This window comes from Auxenochlorella protothecoides (assembly GCF_000733215.1).
Source record: "Auxenochlorella protothecoides strain 0710 unplaced genomic scaffold scaffold116, whole genome shotgun sequence".
In the NCBI taxonomy this organism is placed as follows: domain Eukaryota; kingdom Viridiplantae; phylum Chlorophyta; class Trebouxiophyceae; order Chlorellales; family Chlorellaceae; genus Auxenochlorella; species Auxenochlorella protothecoides.
In genome coordinates this window covers 72,433-87,711 of record NW_011934141.1, presented here as the reverse complement: position 1 = coordinate 87,711, position 15,279 = coordinate 72,433, and the positions used below count along the sequence as shown (strand labels likewise).

General features: G+C 64.1%; 6 protein-coding genes across 6 annotated transcripts; 2 read left to right on the top strand and 4 right to left on the bottom strand.

Annotated features, from left to right (window-relative positions):
• Positions 1-685: 685 nt before the first annotated feature.
• Positions 686-1,937, bottom strand: F751_0843 (Signal recognition particle subunit SRP72; the record flags this gene model as incomplete). Its single annotated transcript, XM_011397662.1, has 4 exons — positions 686-892; positions 1,134-1,322; positions 1,512-1,720; positions 1,832-1,937. 4 exons carry the CDS (start codon positions 1,935-1,937, stop codon positions 686-688), a joined length of 711 nt encoding a protein of 236 aa, XP_011395964.1.
• An 828-nt stretch (positions 1,938-2,765) lies between these two features.
• Positions 2,766-6,063, top strand: F751_0842 (THP3-like protein C2A9.11c; the record flags this gene model as incomplete). Its single annotated transcript, XM_011397661.1, has 8 exons — positions 2,766-2,901; positions 3,208-3,221; positions 3,579-3,675; positions 3,823-3,928; positions 4,554-4,650; positions 4,790-5,112; positions 5,639-5,663; positions 5,863-6,063. The coding sequence occupies 8 exons, from the start codon at positions 2,766-2,768 to the stop codon at positions 6,061-6,063; spliced, it is 999 nt and encodes a 332-aa protein (XP_011395963.1).
• Positions 6,064-6,322: 259 nt separating this feature from the next.
• F751_0841 (hypothetical protein) lies at positions 6,323-6,641 on the bottom strand (the record flags this gene model as incomplete). The annotated part of the gene is made up of 2 exons (XM_011397660.1): positions 6,323-6,438; positions 6,548-6,641. The coding sequence occupies 2 exons, from the start codon at positions 6,639-6,641 to the stop codon at positions 6,323-6,325; spliced, it is 210 nt and encodes a 69-aa protein (XP_011395962.1).
• Positions 6,642-6,876: 235 nt separating this feature from the next.
• Positions 6,877-8,611, bottom strand: F751_0840 (putative CCR4-associated factor 1-like protein 7; the record flags this gene model as incomplete). Its single annotated transcript, XM_011397659.1, has 5 exons — positions 6,877-7,146; positions 7,342-7,603; positions 7,920-8,030; positions 8,272-8,393; positions 8,495-8,611. 5 exons carry the CDS (start codon positions 8,609-8,611, stop codon positions 6,877-6,879), a joined length of 882 nt encoding a protein of 293 aa, XP_011395961.1.
• A 562-nt stretch (positions 8,612-9,173) lies between these two features.
• F751_0839 (Deoxyribodipyrimidine photo-lyase) lies at positions 9,174-12,621 on the bottom strand (the record flags this gene model as incomplete). The annotated part of the gene is made up of 13 exons (XM_011397658.1): positions 9,174-9,353; positions 9,486-9,611; positions 9,818-9,886; positions 10,047-10,098; positions 10,261-10,372; positions 10,522-10,573; positions 10,771-10,865; positions 10,972-11,053; positions 11,298-11,449; positions 11,598-11,670; positions 11,885-11,988; positions 12,153-12,264; positions 12,523-12,621. The coding sequence occupies 13 exons, from the start codon at positions 12,619-12,621 to the stop codon at positions 9,174-9,176; spliced, it is 1,308 nt and encodes a 435-aa protein (XP_011395960.1).
• A 915-nt stretch (positions 12,622-13,536) lies between these two features.
• F751_0838 (ABSCISIC ACID-INSENSITIVE 5-like protein 5) lies at positions 13,537-15,017 on the top strand (the record flags this gene model as incomplete). Its single annotated transcript, XM_011397657.1, has 3 exons — positions 13,537-13,623; positions 14,259-14,531; positions 14,718-15,017. The coding sequence occupies 3 exons, from the start codon at positions 13,537-13,539 to the stop codon at positions 15,015-15,017; spliced, it is 660 nt and encodes a 219-aa protein (XP_011395959.1).
• Between the last annotated feature and the right edge of the window lie 262 nt (positions 15,018-15,279).

Genomic DNA, 15,279 nt, shown 5'->3' with positions numbered 1-15,279 from the left:
CAGCTGCGCGCGCAGCGCCGTGGCGGCGGCGTCGCCCTCGCCCAGCACGCCCAGGGCGGCGGCCGCGTCGCGCGGCCGCCCCTCCGCCGCCGCCAGCGACGCCTGAAGCAGGGGCATCGCGCGCGGCACGGCGCCCGCGCCGGCACTGGAGCCCAGCGTGCGCAGCAGCTCGCGTGCGACGTCCAGCCGCGTCGCGCCGACTGCAACCGAGGCGGCGCAGGCCAGGACCGCGGCGCGCTGCGCGGGGCTGAGCCGGCCCTCCACCGACGCGCGCAGGCGCAGGAAGCCGCCCACACGCTCCAGCGCCGCCGACTCCAGCCGGCGCAGCGCCTCGCCCGCGCCGCGGCGCTCGCCCTTCAGCAGAGCCAGGCCCGCCAGGTTGCAGGCCACCACTGCCTCGGTGGCGGCGTCGCCGGGACAGCAGGCCATGGTTTGGTGGTACAGGGCCTCCGCCTCGCCCGCCGCGCCCCGCCTGTTTTTAATATTGAGGGGGGGATGGGGGGTGGTAGGGTTGCGGTGAGTTTATGCTGGGAGGGTGGAGGCGAGGGGATGTGGTTCTGAGGGGTCCTGGCGCAAATGAATGCAGACGAGAGCGCCCGCCGACAAAGCTGGCGTCCTCCTGGAACTCTCCAGAACCCCCCACCCCCCAAGCACCACTCTGCACGCTCCCCCCCTTTCCTCCACCTCACCGATGCGCCACGTAGGCCAGCTGGGCGGTGATGGGGACCAGCTCCTTGGCCAGCTCCTCCTCCTCCAGCCCTTCCTCGATCAGGGTTTCTTCCCCGACACGCTGCGCCAGCAGCAGGCGCTCCTGCGCGGCCTCCAGCTCCCCGGTTTCCAGCAGCGCACAGGCCGAATTGAAGGCCACCTCGAAGCTGTCCTTGGGGGACGCCTGACGGTGAAGGGGGGAAAGGAGTTAGGTGATCGGGGGGGGATCTGCAAGAAATTGACTCTTCGCACATTTGTGAGGGGGCGGATGGGTAGGGAAGGAGGAGCTAGTATAATAAGGCGGGGCCAGTGCTGTGTGATGAACAGTATGACAGAACACCTAGGGAATGCAGATCCCAGACCCGGCACAGCAAGGACTTGGCACAGAGTGAGGCTGATACTGCAGGATGGCTCCCGACTCGCACCTTCATAGCCTCGAGCACGGCAGGGACCTCCGCGGCCTGGCCGCCCGCCACATAGGCGGCCAGCACATTGGTCTGCACCTCCATGGTCTCTGCCTTGTACTGCTGGAACAGCTGGCGGTAGATGGCGATCGCCTCGGGGTACTGCCCCAGGCGGTACCGCAGCTGGGCCTCTAGCTGGAGCTTGGCCTCCTGGAAGGCAGTGAGGGAGGGAGGGACAGAGGTCATCGCAGAGGCGGCCACTGGGTCTAGTAACAACACCCTACCAGCCACCCACAGACTCACCCCATGGGGCCGATGTGGCAAGTAACCCCCAGGCCCAGCGCATGGCTAGTGGGGTAGGGAGGCCTGATTGCGTCTGCATGCACACCCCCCGCTCACCTGGCGGTCCTTAGACACCATCTGGAGCGTGACGAGGGCGTCCTCAAGCTTCCCCTCCCTGTACTGGCAGTAGGCGCGCTCAAAGGCTAGCTCCTTGTCCAGCCCATGCGCGCTGATTGCAGCCAGCGCGTCGGCAAATCGATTCAGCTCCAGCAGGAGGACCACCTTGCAGCGGCGCACGTCCTCATCGCTGGGGTCCACATTAAGCACTGCAGGGTAGTGGAGGAGATGATGGGGCTGGGTGCGGGTTGGAAGCGGAGGCTGTGCACCAGGTGCCACCACCATCACCCAGGCACCCTCGACAGCCGTGATCAGCCTACCTTCCTCGGCGGTTTTCAAAGCTTTCTTGTGCCTTCCGCTCTTCAGATGAGTATCCAGACGGTTGATCAGGACACTCATCTGACTGCTGGGCTGAGACTCCGGCATCCGCAGTGGAGCGCGATGGCGCCGGTGCCCAGTGCCTGCTGTGCGGGCCTCTGAAAGGTCAGAGGTGCGGCTCACTGACAGAATGACAGCATCTGTGATTCATCTGAGCTGGCATTGCATGTTCGTTGGGGACATGCGCTCTGCTGCGGGACCGCATTCCTCAGATCAGAGCAGGCAAGTGGCGGGAGCTCCCGAGGCCCCGTCCCGACATATAGCCTGTGTGGGACTATTCTGGACTCCAACGCCAAGCATTAGTGCTTCTCATGGACCTCGGGTAAAAAGATTAGCCGCACTCGTCATTACTGCTTCCTGTACTACTCATGCTTGCAGTTTTGTAGGTGGAGTGGGAACGAACTTGCTCGGAGCCCGCAGCATTGGACGGGGAGCACTCATCCCTCAGCCTGCCGGGCGAAAAGCCCACATCGAGCATGTATGCTTGCTTGAGGACACCCTGATACCGGATACGACGGGGACCAATGTCTAGGGCGGCCCAACTCTGTCACACGATGGCCTAGTTTGCTGTACCATCCCAGGGCCTGCTGAGCTTGCTGCTGTCCCCATGGTAGGGATCCAGATCAGCATTCACCATGGGAGAGCTGGGGTGATTCGTGAGATGGATGAGCTTCCTGGGCAGGACCACCAGTCAGGTCCCCCTCCAATGGCTCGGCGTCGTCTCCCCCTCACAGGATCCACCCCCGCCGCCGCCGCCGCCGCCCTACCCCGACACGACAGCGGGAGCGGCCCCTTCCCCCGCCCCTCCGGCCCCTGCCCATGCTCCTGGGTACGTTCAAGATGGGTATGCAGCGCAGCAGCAGTACCACCAGTACCATGGGACCTGGGGACGGGAGCCTGGACCTGCGTACCCCGGGCACCCCCCGCATGCGTATGGGCACTACCCGGGCCACCAGCACCCCGGGTACCACTACCAACAGCCACATTACCACGGCCCAGACCCGGCATACGGGTGAGTGACCTGGCCGCTGGCACAGTGGAGGGGGTGAAGGGGTTGCATGATGTCACACTGTCTGCCACACCCCCTAGGCATGCATGGAGCACTCCGTCACAGAGCCTGCTTACCATGGCCCCATGCGTCCACCCCTCGTAATCACGGACCCCGCCCTCCGAACTCCCCCTCCCGCCAGGCACGGCGCGCCCAGGCCTAGCTACCAGGCCGCCGCGTCTGTGTATGCCCCGCCGCCGTCGGTCCCCGCGGCCCTCCCCGGGCCCCCGCAGCCTCCGTCCCAGCCCCCTCACCCCCCACACCCCCCAGAGTCGTACAACGCAGTGCCCCCTCCCCCCACGCTGGCGCCGCAGCGGAGCATCCCCCCCGCCCGCCCGGCGTGGCAGCCCCCGGCCGCCCCGGCGGCTGGGCCCCGCCCCGCCCCGCAAGAGTCCGCCGCCACGGCATCGCTGGTGAGCGCGGCCCAGTCTGCGGCCGCCGCCATCGCCGCCGCGCACCCAGGTAAGTCTGCGGGGGCCGGGTGGGGCGCCCCGGGCCCCGCCCCGGCGCAGCCACCGGCCGGCGGGCGCGGCCCGCCGGCCTCCGTCCGCCCCGCTTTCCTGCGTGTGAACGTGACGCGGCGGCCCGCCGCGGGCGCGGCCCCGGCCCCGGGCCAGGGCGCCTGGCCCCCCTCCCTCAAGGCCTACGTGGAGCGCGCCTTCACCGCCACCCCGGCCAAGGCCCGGCCCCGGCTCCAGCTGGCCCTGAAGAGCATCATCGCGGAAGCCCAGGCGCAGGGTGCGGCGAGGAGACGGGGGAGGGGGGGGGCGGGGGCTGATAGGATATCCATGTGAGCGTGACGTGAAGCGGTGGTGGGCTGTGGATCCGCGCTCGGCCCCGGCCGGACCCCAGTTTCCTCAGATTCCCCACCCTTGCCCCCAACAGGTGAGCTCTGGAGGCGGGACTGGGACACCCTGCCCCTCCCCGACATGCAGCACAGCGCCGAGGATGCCGCGGTCCTGGTCAGAGAGACGGCGGCCTTCGCCCCCCAGTCTACTGACGGCGCCTCGAGCCACGCTGCGCCTGCTGCGGCAGCGCTGCGCTCGGCGGCCGGGGACAGCCGGGTTGCGGGGACTTTTGCTGCGCCCTGGCTGCCGCCTGCCAACCCTCCCGGCGCGGGCCAGGCGGCGAGCCCGGCGGCGCAGGGGATGAAGAGGGGCCTGCCCTGGCAGACCGGCGAGCAGGCCGGAGCGGGCGCCCCGCCCCCCAGCCCGGCCGTGTTTGGCCTCGCGGCCGGGGGCAGGCCGAAAAAGGGGCGGAAAGCGGCCGCGCGGTCGCCGGCCAAGCTGTGCACGGAGAGCGAGGAGAGCGGGGCGGAGGGCAGGGGCCCGTGGCGTAGGAAGGCCGGGCGCCGCGCCGCGGTCCCCGGCGGTGAGGAAGAGGTCCGGGCGCGCGCCCGGGCCGGGCGGTTTGGGTCGGGGGCGGCCGACGGCGTGGCCAGTCGGTGAGTTTTTTATTTTTAGGATTGGGTCGACGGTGGGGCACGGGTCCGTACTGCAATGCATGTGAGGGGGGGTACCCCCACGCCACAGACCTCCCTCCGCCAGGCCAGTGTGCAGCATGGCGACGCCTGCGCTCCACGGCACCCTGTGCGCCTTCCTTTCCCGAACGCGCAGGCCAAACGTGGGTCACGAGCGGCGCCAGCGTTTCCTGGCCTCCCTGGACCGCGCCAACACCCAGGAGGAGCTGGACTGGGACGCCTTTGCCGTCAAGGTGCGGAGAGGAAGCAGTGCGTGGGTTGGATGGCGAGGAAGGGGGCGCTGGATGCGCTGCGCATCGCCCATGCCGCGGCCATGGCACCCAGCCCCCCCGTCGACACTCTCTTTCAACACACACACGCACACTCCAACAGGGCACCTGCACGCGGCTGGAGAAGAGCTACTTCCGGCTCACCTCCGCGCCGGACCCGGCCACGGTGCGCTCGGAGCCGGTGCTCCGTGCAGCCCTGGACCAGCTGGTCGCCCGCATCGCGTCGGGTCAGGCCGCCTACTTCTACGCGCTGGACCAGTTCAAGGGCCTGCGCCAGGACTGCACCGTGCAGCACCTGCGCAACGGCCTGGCGCGGCAGGTGTACGAGGCACACGCCCGCGCCGCGCTGGAGTACGGCGACGTGGCCGAGTACAACCAGTGCCAGGGCCAGCTGGCGATGCTGGACGCGGCGGATGCTGCTGCGGCGTCGGGGGGGGGGCGGAGGAGGGGGGGCGGCGAGACCAAAGGGCACGGGCGCGGCCGCGCCGGCGCGTGCCGACGGGACCGCCACCCCGATCCCGACCCCCGCCCACCGCCCCGAGTTCCTGGCCTACCGCATCCTGTACCAGGCGGTGCATGCGCGGCACGGCGAGGGCCTGGCCCTGCTGCGCACGCTGGGCACGCTGCGGCCCGAGGACGCCGCCGCGCCGGCGGTGCGCCACGCGCTCGCCGCGCGCGCGGCGCTGGCGGCCGGGGACGCGCCGCGCTTTGCCGCGCTGCGCGCGCGCGCGCCCGGCCTGGGCGCCGCGCTGATGGACCTGGCGGTGCCGGGCCTGCGCTACGACGCGCTGTGCGCGGCCTGCAAGGCCTTCAAGCCGGGCGTGGCCGGGCGCGACCTGGCACGCATGCTGGGCTTTGTGCGGCGGCCGGAGATGGGCGAGGGGGCTGGGGGTGAGGGGGGGGGTGGTGCGGAGCCCCAAAGCGACCCGCTGCCGGGCTGCTCGGCGGCGAGATACGTCGGCGAGCACGAGGCTCAGGTGGGGATTGGATGGCATGCCCGGGGAGTGGGGAGAGGAGGGGTGGAGGGATACTGTGTCACTGGACTCTGGAGGCTTTCGTGAATGCGTGTGGCACCTGAGACGTGCTCGGTGAAGGCCCCTCCTGGAATGCTGGGTGAGTGTCCCCGCGTCTCTGCCAATCACAACCTCACCTCCTCGTTACACCTCCCCCCTTCAGGACGAGGAACGCGGGCTCGCCAGCTGCCTGGCATGGCTGGAGGAGTGTGGGGCGGTGACGGGCGTGGACGTGGAAGGGGCCGTCTTCCTCGACTGCAAGGCCAGCTCCGGGCGTCTGGCACGCCCGGCCGACAAGGAGGCCGTGGCGCACGGCGATGCCAACCTGGACATTGGGGATTTCATGAAGGGCATGGGCATGTAGGGGGTGTCGGTGGGGCAGGGGAGTGGTGTTGGGTGAGTAGAACACCGGGTCTGGGCTGTGCACCGGGGTTCAGGCGATGCAGCGCCGGGTGCATGCCTTACAAATATGGCCTCTGCTGATGACCCATACATGTCTGACAGCCCGCCCAGAGGGTCAGTGTTGGGTTGTTACAAGCTCTATGAACACAGTAGAGGGTACAGGCAAGGGGGTGACGACGAAGTGAGGGGGCCTGGTGCATACCCCCAACGCCACGATGCCATCAATTCAAAGAACTCAAGGCCAGCTCGTCCCAGCCCTGCGGCTCCGGCGGTACGCCGGCCTCACCGAGCTCGCTCGAGTCCGACAGGTCCTTCAGGCCCGCAGGCAGCTCGATGTCTGCGATTCAGGGCAGTGCCAGGCTGGTTTCGCGTAGCCCAGATCACTCCAGACCACAACAGACTCTAATACATTCTATGACAAGAGCATCTCAATACAAGGACCCTACCATCATCCGGGAGGGTTTCTGCTGCCCACTCATCGTCCACAATGTCCAGGAGACGGGGCTCCCGCACCAGTGCATAGTTGAGGGTGGAGCTCATTAGAGCAGCCGTCACGAAGAGATCCCAAGCCTCCTGGTCTATGTTTTACGCGTCATCTCGATGCGAAGACGGTTGCATTCTGACCGTCAGACACCTTTGTTGCGCCATGGCGCGCCCCTGTGTCCCGGGATCTGCTACCTGCCCCACACTCTCAGGAACTGCCGTCCGCGCCAAATTAGACGCCCCCAAACACCCTCCCCTCTTGTCTCTACCCCGGCCTCTAATTATACGTATGTTACTCCACAGGGTTCAGCAGCTCATTATTGCCGTCTGCGCCCAAGCCATAGAGCACGTTCTCATGCTTTTGCGTCCCCGCCAAGCCCTTGAAGTGCTTCTCCGCCAGCCTCATGAAGGTGGCGCTGGTCAGCAGCGAGTCCGACCCGGCCTGGTGCTGGGGCCCGATCCGTGCGACGTCCAGGGTCTCTGCAAGCTTGTTCAGTCCGCCATGGAGGTTGTCACAGAACTTCATGAGGTACTTGATATCATACACGCTGGGAAAGAAGATCTGTGGGCCGGGGGGAGGGGGAGGCTCTGGAGGTGGGAGGTGGAGGAGGACCTCGGTGATGGGAGGGCAAGCAGGGTCACAAATCCTCCAGCAAAGCACATCCCACTGAAGCAAGGCCAGCAGGCTCTGTGCTGCACCATGCAGCAGCGGACACAGTACCGAGGTGCCTGCACCCCACACGACCACACAACCCACCTTGAGCAATTCAAAGAAGTCGGACTCGGTGTTGGGCAGCGGGGCACATGTCACAGTCCGGAGAAGGTACCCGAAGTCATAGCTGGAGTGGAAGGTGAGCCACCGCACGTCCTCGTTCAAGACCACGCCAGACACCATCAGCAGCGCGCCAAAGTCGTGAATGTCGATCCCGCGTGCCTCGTTCTGTGCGAAGTCGATGCCAGACTGCTTCAAAAGCTCGATGCTGTCCTGGGCGTATATGTCGTCATTGAGCCGGAATTCCCTGTGCAGGGGGTGGGAGCAGGTTTGAGGTGTCGAGACTGAGGCTAGGCTGGGCTCGGCAAGCCCTCATTGAGGGCACCTACGCCTCTTCATTGAGCAGCTCAGCCAGTGTGCACACACTGGATGGGCTGCTCAGGGTTTTCGGAGCCCCATTCTCCTCCAAGAGGCAAAATGGAGCCCCTCAGGAGTGAAGCTGCTCATGCCGGCGGCGGACTGACGGGTGGCATGTAGCCTTCGCGGCCCACAAGGGACACCAGGTGTGACCCACCCCTTGGACACCAATCCCTCCTCTTGACACAGGCTGCCTGGACCATCACCTGAAGTTGAATTGCCACACACACAGCTCATTGTTGATCCGCGGAAGATTGCCGAGGTGGTCAGAGAAAGTCAGCCCCAGCTGGATCATCTTCAGCATGTTAACATTGAGTCTGTGAGACAGCAAGGAGGGGTGAGGCTGGCTATCATCCTTCAGACCAGCAGAATGGAGGATTACACCCACAGAGCAGGGACTTGGTGTTCCCCTGCGGTCAGCGCAAGCAGGGCCAAGCTGCGCCCCTGCCCCTGTCTCCCCCCGTCTCCACACACACACACCCCTCCAACAAAACACGTTCAGCTGCATTCTCCAGACCATATCGAAGAGTATGCGTCCCGCTTCATGGGGCCACACACCTGAGCATCTGGTAATGAAACTCCCTGCTCTTCTTAAAGTTCCCAACCGGCTTGGCAACCACACCGGGGAACTCCGTGTCCATGGCGAGGTATGGGAAATCGGAGATCAGCTCCCGTATGAGCTGGGAGCGAATGGCGCAGGGGAAGGGGGGGTTCTGCTTGGAACACCGGATCCCATCGTCTCGGGGCAGGTACGAGGCACGCCGATACCGTCCACCCTCACCTGCATCTCCTCCTCCAGGTTGTGTTGCCACACTTCCCTCACTCTCAGAGTATCACCATCGGGGGTTTTGCCCGTGAGCGAGCCGTCTGCTGCTGCCGTTTGAGTCTGCACCACCATGAACTCAGGCCTGATCCTGCTGGCATACCCGGGGAGTCAACCACACGAGGAAGGGAGACTAGGGTTTCCAATACCCTTTGATCTCTCACAAGATGGCCCAGGATGGCCCAAAGCCCGCCCGAGGGGTGCCCGCGCGAGACAACGAGCAGGCGGAGGTGGGGTACTGGGGAGACCAGGACTGATGGATGTTCTGGCTTCAGAAGGCTTGCACAGGCTGCTCATGAATGCCGTATCTGTGTCGGGCGTTGGGGCTGGGAGGGGCCCTCACCTGAACGGGGACAGACCTGAGGACGCTGCTGTGTGTGGCGGGAGGGATGGAAGGAAAGCCCTCTCGGAAATGCGTGCCGAGCGTGGTGTCGCTTGGCTCCCTTCTCACTGCTGGCACCCATGGGGGATCCGACCTTCACCTTGTACCCTATGTCTACATACAATGCAAATCGACAGTCTTTCGAGCAAAAGGTATACATGGAGCACCTAGCACACATTGACAGGTCCTGGAAACATTTGCTAACAGATACTGAGTGAAGTGGTTGAGTACAACGTCTCTCCAGACCACAACCCATCAGGCCTCGCTACTGCCTATCACCGCTGTCGTCTTTGGCTGCACCTTCCCGTGCGCCTTGCGGGCCTCCCTCACGGTCACCTCGACCCGAGCGATGTACTTCTCAATGTCAAACTTGCGCTTGCAGCCGTTGTAGTTCATGTACCGGATCTTCCCGAACACAGCACGCTCAGTCCAGCCCTGCAGCGGATCAATTATTTTTACGTTTGTGTGTCAATGGCGAGTGCTGGGTCCAGGTAGCGCTTCCAAGGGGGGGGGGGGGATCCTATAACCACCAACTGGACACGGTCCCCTCTGATCCCCTACCCTCACCTGGTCATGGATGCCGTAGATCGCCCACATGCAGCCTACCACGCCGTTTGGGTCACGTCCATCGATCTCGTACTTGTCATTCAGGTACAGGGCCAGCTTGAGGGCTTCTTCAGCTGAGTTGGACCACTGTGGGTGGGTAGGGGTGGGTGTGACAGTCGCAGCATTCCCAGAGAGTGGGGGGTGTGCACTGCAGAGTACAGCTTGCATCCAATGCATTCAAAGTACCCTGGCATCGTTTGGTGGTGAGGAAGAGGCATGGCCTCTGCCGGCCCGCAAAGGCAAATCAGGCTGACACACGCCCAGGGTCCTCTTCCACCCCATCCCTCAGTCACCTCCAGGATTTTCTTCGCCCAGTACATGCGCATGAAGCCATGCATTTTGCCGCCATATATGAGCTCCAACTACTCCGGGATGGGGGGAAGGAGTGCATGAGAGGCGGCAAGGGAGGCGCACAAGTAGCGATACCACCGAGGGAATGCAAGTATGGGACAGGCACGGACTGGTCTGCACACAGATTCTGCACCCCACAGGCTGTGGCATGGTCCCCTAACGATCTCCCACCTGAGATGCATTCCAGAGCTTGTCGTGCGTCTTACCCTTCTCCCACTCCTCCCTGCATGATATGGCGATTGGGACTTGGTGGACAAAGACCCTGCACCGCTATGAGAATGGGGATGGCAAGGCATACTGGCACCTGTCCCTCACAAGACATTCCTCTATACCTATTCACCAGACACCGACAGCCAGAGTCATTGTATCCCACCACGACACTCACTCGGTGTACGTGAACTCCCGCTTGTCCTTCTGATGGAGCTTCAGGGACTCCAGGGCCCAATTTGCAGCTGCCTTGTGGTTATCATACTCGGGCTCATAATGGCAGAAGTTGTCTGCATGGGATGAGGGTCAGCCTAACGGCACTGATTTCCTCAATGTACACGGTCCCATGCCATACAGACACAGGCCAAGGATTGGCAGCATCTTCCCAGGCCACAGCTACAGTCCTCAATCTTATTCCAACACACGATCCACCACCCACCGGCTAGCTCCCGCCGTATGATGAGTTCCTCAAGGAAGCAATCCACGGACTCCTGCACTTCAGGCCAGGAGTTGAGGTGCTTGGAGAAATTATAGAGGAGGTGCTTGGACCTGCTGTCGCACCCCAAAACACACACAGCTCCCAGCTCCCAGTGCATCTCATCTCAGAAACCCGCCAACTCAGACGGCAGAGTCCCTTAAACAGTCCCACCCAAATCAGGTCCCCAACCCACAGCACCTTCTGCCCCACCTTGTGCTTGCCGCGATGCTTCCTGGCTTCCAGGGCAGCCCGTTGCGCCGACAGCTGCCCGAAATGAATAAACGGCGATAGGCCCGAGAGGGCCTCTGTGGCAGAAGGCAGAGGTGGGGTAGGCTCCAGCACCTAAAGCCCTGCTGTGTCTTGCAGACATCCATGACTCCCAACAGTCTTGAGATCAGCACCAGGTCGCACCTGGAATGGCTGGGTCGTTCCTGAATGACTTGTACTTCTTAAGCCGCTGATCCGTGAGGAAGCCCCCTTTTCCACACAATGCCTGTGTGGACCAAGGATTGACACACATGATGAGGATGTGGGGGCTTGTTGCACAACGCATGTAAATCACCGACTTGCGACGCTGCACAGCAGTCCTCCTGTGACCCACAGACATTCATTGGGGTCCAGTCCTTGCCGCCCTCCCTCTGACCCTCCATTAACATCTCACCAAGCACCTGCCATGCTGCATCCTCTCCAGGTGTACACCAGGTGATTTCGGGGACTGCGCGCCCCCTCTCCACCACCTCCTCAAGGATCCCATCCCAGTCCACCCGTGGGGGCGGCATGCCGGTCCAGCCGACGGTCTGTGCTCGGAGCTCGGGGTACTCCACCAGGAACTCGGGCAGCAGGCGAGTGATCTTGGGCCTGATGGTCCGGGCCGCGCTTTCCCTCTTGTCTGCGGTGAATAGATTGTGGGTGCGCGACTGGACCAGCTAGCTTCCCGAGCACCTCTCACACATGACTCCATGTCATCTTTCTTGATTCAAAAATACAGCACGCCCATTCTGATTCCATCCTTCTGACTCCTCCACCCCCCTTGCTACCTGAGGCAATCCAGACGGGGACGACATTATGTGCATCGACCTCATAGAACGGGATGCTGATCTTCTCTACCACCTGCAAATGAGGAAGCGGTGAGTGCATGGGTACACTTGATGTAGGTAGCTGAATGTGACAAGTGGACAGCACGCCGCACAACTTGGAAGGGTAGCGCTGTTGGAAAGCTACGGTCTTGCACAAACCCCGCACCGCTTGCAAGCCAGTACCCTGCCCAGCCGCCTCTCAGCACTGCCAACTCAGCACCGACAAGTGTCCCCCTGCGCATGCTCACCCCAGCACGCCACTGCCGGCCCAGACGGAGAGGCCCAAAGTCAGTGATCAGGGCTCCGGCCCCCGCGTCCCTCACGATCCTGGGGATGTTCTCGACAGGGTCCCCTGGGAAGCGTAGGGAGGCGCCTCAGCCCCAGCATGTGCATCCTCGGGAGATGGAATCTGTGCTACAACAGATGCCTGACGCAGCCTCCCCATGCCCTGCCATCCCCCGCCCCCCCAAGTATCCGGCTCAAGCAGGCCTGCAACCACAGCACCCTGATCTGCACCTTTGAGGAGGAAGAAGGGTATGTGGAGCTTGCCCAGGCTCTGTTCCAGGTGCTGCAGACCCCGGACCATGAAGCCAAACTGACGTGCGCCGGCGTGCATGTATGCCGTTACCTGTGAGAAAGCATGGCATGCGACTGCGTGTGTGATCATGTATCAAGAGGTGCATGGGTGGTAGGGTCACGTCTATGGAGCACAAAGAAGGGCCTCCTTCGTGCACGGTTGCAACTCTTGGCCAAGCAGCTTAACTTGATGCCCATTCAATGACCTGCATCATGACAATCAACAACTTCCAGCCACTCGGCACTGGCCCAACTCCCATCACCACTGAGGCCCAGGCAACCCCATCCACCAATAATATCTGGCACCCACCAGATTGAACACAACAGCCACTGGCACTCCCTTCTTGGCGGCCAGGTCCACCGCATGCAAGAGAGCCCAGTTATCCTTGGATCGTTGGTCCCGAGTCATCCTGGGAGAGGGTCATGGGGATGGGAGTGAGCCATTGCCTGCCCATGCGCCCTGCAGGTCATTGTTGCACATACAGGGAGCTCGCAACTGCATGCCCCACTCCGCATCACCAGTAGAGCACAGGTCCTGGTCCCTGCTCTCCAGATCGCAGCTCCCTGACTCGGCGAGGGTCGACAGATGATTGCATGGCGCGGCCAGTGCCGGCACTTGCAGGACCCGCAGCCTCCACCTGTGCAGGCTCTGGCGCCTTTCTCTTCACTTGCATGCCCCCTGGATTTTGGTGATCCGAGGAAGCCCTTGGGTGTTCGGCCGATGAAGCGAGGCGTGTGGTATGCCCAGTGGCCTTGGACAGGAATTGCCTGGGGATCACACAGTGAAGCCAAGCAACTCTAGCCACAGAAGCAGGGAGAATCGCCAGCGAATGCGATCTGAGTACTGCACGGGTATCCAATGCCACCAAAAGCTACGTTGATTGAAGGGAGATGTTCTGTATTTGGATCTAAGGGCTACATTATTTCGATCAAGGCTGTCCTGTGGCATGTCGGGGCCCAGCGCTCTCGACGGGGACAGCATGCTTCGACCCCGGAGCTTGCATCCGTGCGAGCTTCGCGATTTCCTCGCGCTACCCCCGCGCTCCGAGTCAGCATTCCCCGGAACCGGCCAAGGTTCGATGTCAGTTAGTACAAACATTTCTGCACCAGCCGCCGCACCCTGGAACGGACGCACCCAGCGGCTCGTGACCTGACAAAGAGCGATTGAGGTTCGGGAACTTTCCCTCGAGCGTTTGGCGCCTCTGGCATACACGGCCAGCGGTCGTTCGATGGGAGGGGTCTCCTTCTGATTCAGTCGAGTATCTCGCCTCGTGAGTCAGACTACATTTCTAATATTGCGCTCCAACGGGGCATGGAGAGGACCATGAGCATCACCTCAGATGAGCTGCTCCAGAACTTTTTCAAGACGGGAAGCACCGTCAGTCTGCCCCGCATTGACTCCGAGTCGCAGGTGCCCTGTCTTTGCGCGTCATGGGCATGTGCACCTGGGGTCGAGGGGGGTGGCATGGACTTGGGGGGAGGAGGGAAGGTGTAAGCCATGAGAGGGGAGGCCACAGAGCACGCTTGGCCAAGCAACACACTGGAGGTGTCGTGGGGCCCCTCCTGCTCACCATACCCCTCCTTCCCCCACCCTCCCTAGTTTCAAGAGTTCATGCGGAAGATACCGTCGGCCACCAACCTTGCTGCGGCGATGACCGAGGGCACAGAGGCCGGAGGCGGGGAGCAGACCGCACCAGCCGGGGGAGTTCCTCGTGTGCCCAGCCTGGACTTTATCAAGTAGGCCGGTGGGGGGATTGGATTTGGGCAGGGACGACATCGGTTGGTTCCCGAGCGGCGTGCAGGGCTTGAGGATGCAAGTCCTGGCCTGTATGGCCTTGCTAGTCAGTACATCGTGGGCCGGAGATTTTGTTATGCTCAGCATCGTCGCTTCTCAAAGTACCCCTCACCCACCCCCCACGAATTCATTGCAGGGCCTTCCTCACCGCGAGCCGACCGGCAGGGGACAGCGCTGTCAACGGCTCTGGCTCCATCTTCGCGCCGTACACGGCGGGTGGCGGCGGCGCCCACCCCGCCCCCGCCTTCGAGCTGAACGGCTCCGTGGCGCTGGCCCTGGGCCGCGCCAAGCTGGAGGCCGAGGACCGCGGCGCGGGTAACAACGAGGGCCAGCCCGGCTCCGCCACCTGCGGCCCTCGCTCCGAGGGCGGGTCGCGCGGCGACACGCCCACCGCGCACGGGCGGGGCCTGGCGGCGTCCGCGCTGACCGCGCCTGGCCTGCCCCAGCAGCCCGACTTCCCCTCCGGCAACCTGCAGATCGCGGGGCTGCAGGGCGCAGGCCCCCACATGGTGCTCAACCCCAACGTGCTGGCCGCCGCCTTCATGCAGTCGCAGCTGGGCGGCATCGCCTTTGCCGCGCAGCAGCAGGCGGCGGCCGCGGCCGCCGCCGCGCAGCCTGCGCACGCCGCCGCAGCGGCGGACGGCTCGGCGGGGCCGGCGGCCCAGGCCTCTGGTGGCGGCGGCGGCCTGGGCCCCTCCACCTCCTCCGAGGGCGGGCTGGCGCTGGAGCCGGGCAGCAAGCAGGCGGTGCGGCGCGAGCGGCGCATGCTGTCCAACCGCGAGTCGGCGCGGCGTTCACGCAAGCGGAAGCAGGAGCACCTGTCCACCATGGAGGCGCGGCTGGCGGAGAGCGAGCGGGGCAGGGAGGAGGCGCTGGCGCGCTGCGCGCGCCTGGCCGAGGACCTGCGCCGGCGCGACGTCGAGCTGGCGGCGCTGCGCGCCGACCTCCTGTGCCGCGGTGGGCCGGACGACGGCGCGGCGCCGGCTGCCGAGGCCGGGGCAGGAGCCTGAGCGCGCGAGGCGCAACCGCTGGCGACCATGAGTCCCCAGATGACCGCCCAAGTTTTGTCTGTCCCTGACGAGCCGTCAGAGATCAGCGCTGTACTTTCCTCAAACAGGGGAATGGGCAACCCACTTTTTCCTGCCTTTTGGTGCTCGTAGTCTTGCGCACTGTCCCCCTAGTTCCCTTCCTCCCCGGCCACCACACGAGCTGAACGTCAGAAACCCAGTGCGCTCCCTGGCACTCCCTTGATGCGCAGCAGGCGTGCACCCA